This window comes from Fopius arisanus, unplaced genomic scaffold, assembly GCF_000806365.1.
Source record: "Fopius arisanus strain USDA-PBARC FA_bdor unplaced genomic scaffold, ASM80636v1 scaffold00047, whole genome shotgun sequence".
NCBI lineage: Eukaryota > Metazoa > Arthropoda > Insecta > Hymenoptera > Braconidae > Fopius > Fopius arisanus.
Window position 1 is genome coordinate 832,196 of NW_011887786.1, and position 4,999 is coordinate 837,194.

Here is a 4,999-nt window from a genome sequence, read left to right on the forward strand (position 1 = left end):
AAAAGTTCCTCAACGCCTCCATTTGTTTTTTTTTTCATGAAGATTTTCCATGATTACGATTTTATAATTGCATTGGAGGCATACATCACTCCTAGTACCTATCCATGGAATTCATATGACACTCGAGTGATGTATTCCATCATATAATTAAATTAAAAGTGACGTAAGTGTGTAGATATGATAAATAATTATAAAAATGATAAAAATTATGATTAAAAATTTCAAAATCAAATGAGATTTAAATTCAAATTAGCCGCCTCAGACGACTGAACCAATGGGGAATAGGCGTAACAGACGTTCGAGGTATCGATAGTCTCGATGTTTGTCCCTTTTATGATTCGATTCATTGCAGCCGCGATATGATTATAATTCTTCCCAAAGTACAATCAATTGGTGAACTACATTTATTAATTTTATTCTAATCCGAAATCTCTACCTCTATTTACCTCTGGATTGTTAACAATAAAATGTGATTCTTTCAAAAAGTCATAAGGAAGAAGGCAGTCCGCGGCCCCTCGATAGCAGCTGGGCTAGCGACTGTATAAATAAGTTTCGAGAACCCGGAAATTCATACCTAAACCAGAAAAAACGAGCCAACGAAATCCATCATGAATATGAAAATAGCAGTGTGCCTTGCGGTTATGATTTTCATGTCGGCAATGGTCGTCATTGAGGTGAGAATTATTCTAGTTCAAACTCGATTGAATGAAGCTTAATCATTTGTTATATTTAAATGAAACCTCAATTTTAAGGCACAAGGTCCTCTGGCTATTCTCACGGCGATTCTCAATGCCAAGGATATTATAAAATCAATAAAGGGTCTAGTAGATCAAGTTGGAGGTGGAGCCGCTACAGGTGATGGTATCCTCAAAGGAATTGGGGATCTGGCTGGATCCCTCCTGGGATAAACAAAAAATCCTATAGATTGTTCAATAAAGCCCAAAAATTGTTCAGAATGATAATATTTAATAAAAGGATTCGATCACTTTGCGACCAATATATAATGGCGTTTTATTGTGAAATAATATTACTGTGTAAATTGAAATTAATTGGAAAGAATTGAATTCCTGCATGTTAATGAAATCCATTAGTTTCCAGTGATTCTATCTCACAACAAAAATTCAATTGCATTCCATAATTTAATCTACTATAAGCAAAAACAATTACATACGACGACTTGATCCTATAGACCAAATTGTTAAAAATGTGTAATGCCTGAGTTCAGAGTCTGATGGACTTACCAATAATAATAATCAGAAAACTTCATATTGTTATGCCCCAGATTTTGGTCAATTGGGCTATGACATACAAACAATTATTATGTATTTAAGAGACTGTTTGGGTATGCAGAGGGCAGATCCAAATCGGGCTCCGACATGTGTTAGCCATAATCTTTGTAATCAATCAGATGATATAATTAAAGTAATAAACTCTCATATTGAAATATCTATAAACAATTGGTGGGATTTATCCTTTCGAGCTTAGAACCTACAATAAATATAAGTTCCTATATATGAATATGTTGTGTTTAAACATTCGAAGATGTTTCTATAAAAGTTCAGGAGTAATTTTTGAAGAATACAATATAATGCACAAGCGCGCATTGGAACTCTCGTTTGATATAACAGATTGAAATGTCAATTTAAATGGCTCCCGGACGTGTCTAAAAGGTGAATTCAAGGAATATGCGTTTCAGAAATGATTTTTAATTGACTTGTCGAAAACATCGCCATAATATTCGTAGGTCAGTCAAATGTGCGGTTCATCCTTCAGTATTGAAAGATATCATTGCAGCAGTTCCGGGCAAACTCAATGCTTTTGCGATGTAAAAATAAATTTCAATGCCGAATTTTAGGATCTTCTTTAAGCGCAACTGATAACGCAAGAATATTTTTTACGAGATTCACCTCGACCAGTTTTATTGAAATTTTATTATCACATCGGCTTTCAAATATTGCTCCGATACGTTCGTTATTAATATAGCAATTTCTCCAATACACAATTTTTGAAACGCGATACAAAAATATTGGAATAATTTCAACATTTCATAAGCTAGCAAAATTGCTCCCATTATGCACGGAGGAGAATGAATGGTAAAGATTACTAAACACTAGAAGATTTTACCATAAGAACATGGGAAATGATTTTTCAGCTCAATCTTCATGGTAATTTTTACCACGTAAAGTAGTAGGTATTCCGTTGCTGTTGCGACTATACTAATGCCACTATAGTAAAGATTACTATTCGCTGCAGCAATTAATGAATTATTATGGAATATGGAAACCTCAATCTTAATAAAATTATCTAATCAGGTAATAATTATTTCTTACCGTTCTTTATTCGTCTCTGTTTTTTTAGTTACATATTAATTAAAAATAACTATTCATTTATTTGATATCCGAAATTGAACAGAGGTTTCATCTTGATCTGCGGTTCATTTATGACTAAAAAATATAATGAACACAGTAATCGTATAATTTCTGTCATAAAACCTAAAAGGTTTTTATCTGCCGAATTGAATCATAATGTATAGTTTCAATTTTGATGTAGCGATATTAACTAATTATCAGTTAAATGGGATGCAATTCCAAACTTGAAATAGGAAGAGATATTCCGGAAGAATCTACATGAACACGATTTAACGTTCGAATGTTCCCAAGACCAGAAAAGTCTGTGAGTTCCGGGAAGCCATAAGGAAATACATACACATTGCGTCCAGATAAGTTTCAATATATAAGTAGGTACTTGGTGCCTAAAAATTTAAAAGACGTAGTGAAGTATACTGAAAATCCCTCATCATGAAGATACTCTGTCTGTTCCTGACGGTCTTGGCCGCGACGGCCACCACCACTCAGGTAAAAATGTCCAATTGAATATACTTAAGAAACTTATTAATCGTAATAAAAAATTAACTTCGGTGTTCTATTTTTAGGCCCTTGGAATCTTTGATACGATTTTCCATGCCAGGGATTTGTTGCAAATAGTAGGTGGGTTAATCAGGCAAGTGATGGGTACGGCAGAACAGGCGATGTCTGCCGCTGCCAGAACAGGTGAAAGGGCTGGTGAAATAGTCAACCCCCCAGACTGGGCACCCCAATTCAAAAAAGGTTACAAGGGCCCATTGTCTTCAGAGGCATTATCGGCATCGGTTCCTAAAGGCAACCCATACAAAAACGCTGTCGCATCTTTTGCCCCGAAGAAACCATAAGGAGCATTACTTTATCATATAACAGATGAAAGAAACCTATTCGCCTAATAGATATTTAAGAAAACAATATGAAGAGGAAAAGATTTGACAGATTTTGCCGTTACCTTCCACCCCCGGAACCTTTGACCGTTTTTAATACATGCTTTTGAATATCAAGACATTGCATTGTGCAAATTATGATGAATAAAGAATATTCAAGTGAGTTTCAAATTTATTTTACTTAACCCAAATACCCTTCTGAATATTAATTGATAATAGTGAATCGACAAGATCGAGAGGTAGTTTGAACGAAAAGTAGTTGTCATTTATCACTGCATTTAATTCTTCGAGTGAATTATTGATTATTATTCTCCAATAATAATTCATTGTTACAGACGTCGGTAGGTCAGTGGCTAGGTGCGAGCCTAGTGTTCTGAAAGTTGTGGGTTCGATTTCCCGTCCAATCGAATTTTTCAATAGGCCCCGATGAGCGGGAGGTTGCTAATAGAGAAACCGCCTGTACCAAGATGGTTTTTCCTGTGGTTTCCCATGTCACTCCTATGTTCAACAGGAGAGTGAATACAGTACAGGGGAGGATCCACAGCCGCATGCATAGGGTGAGATAGGGCCAATTACCCAGAACAGGGAAGAAAGGGTCGGAATATAAAAAAAATAATAAATAATTCATTATTAATCTTCCATTTATAATTGAATTTTGTCCACAAATTGTAACATACAGGAAAGAGCCATATGATTATCACTGAAACTAAAAGAGAACCTTCAGCAAGTCATAAACAATATCAGTTCCTGAATGGGAGATTGTGAATTTAATGGGACTTGCCCCTTCTAGGTGATGCGACCTAGAAGATCCGTAAATTTGCGCATATAAATATCAATGAGAGTTTTGAGCAAAGAAGTTTCATAAAACACGAAGAGCACCGTTGAACATCATCAACATGAAGATTACCATCTATCTTTACTTGATCATATCTTCCGGATTAACGCTCGCAACTGAGGTATGGCGAAGCCGATACGGAATTTTTTTTTTACAAAATGGGACACTCATAATTTAAATGGACTAAACTCGAATCAATGGCGAATTCTCACTTGGGTAGCTTTGAAAAACGAAATCCCGTTCTAATTTTGAAAATCTTTAACATTAATACATTATATACATTAACTTCCTCGATGATTATTTTAGACCGAGTCATCATCTGAGTCTCCAAATGAATTTCTGCCTTCTACTTCACCTGCGGAGACTGAAATTAAAAAGGAGCAATCAATTCCAGAACTCACAAAGCATTTGGAAGATACATACATGCGAATTTTACATGCTGTTGCGGAAATAGAAAAGGCTTCTGCCACTTTTATCGCGGGAAATCCTGATGAATACATAAATGATGATGGCAGTGTAATTGTTAAGGAGGAATTATGAAAAAGACCCGAGAAATAATAGATGACGGAATTAAAAAACTTTTTATTAAAACCTCGAAAATATTCAAACGAAATGTTGCAAACGGATTCAATGGAATTCCTCACTCCCTTATATATTAATTTGACAATCTATCTCAGAGATTTATAATTTATGTTTTTGGGTGATTCCATGGAGATAGTGATTATCACAAAATTACTCTTTCAGCTACACGAAGAGAAATATTCAGTAAAATTACAGAAATTTCAGTTCGCTTACCGAATCGAGTTGAAAAATCGAGGTGGCGTAATTTTTCGAAGATAAAGATACGAATAAAATTGCAAAAATTCCAAAAAAATTACGGAAAAGACACGTAATTTTTATTGAATATTTTTTTACAG

General features: G+C 34.8%; 1 protein-coding gene across 1 annotated transcript; it reads left to right on the forward strand.

Annotated features, from left to right (window-relative positions):
• Positions 1 to 2,744: 2,744 nt before the first annotated feature.
• LOC105267503 (uncharacterized) lies at positions 2,745 to 3,408 on the forward strand. Its single transcript, XM_011306398.1, has 2 exons — positions 2,745 to 2,855; positions 2,933 to 3,408. The coding sequence occupies exons 1-2, from the start codon at positions 2,799 to 2,801 to the stop codon at positions 3,206 to 3,208; spliced, it is 333 nt and encodes a 110-aa protein (XP_011304700.1). The 5' UTR covers positions 2,745 to 2,798; the 3' UTR covers positions 3,209 to 3,408.
• The last annotated feature ends 1,591 nt before the right edge of the window (positions 3,409 to 4,999 follow it).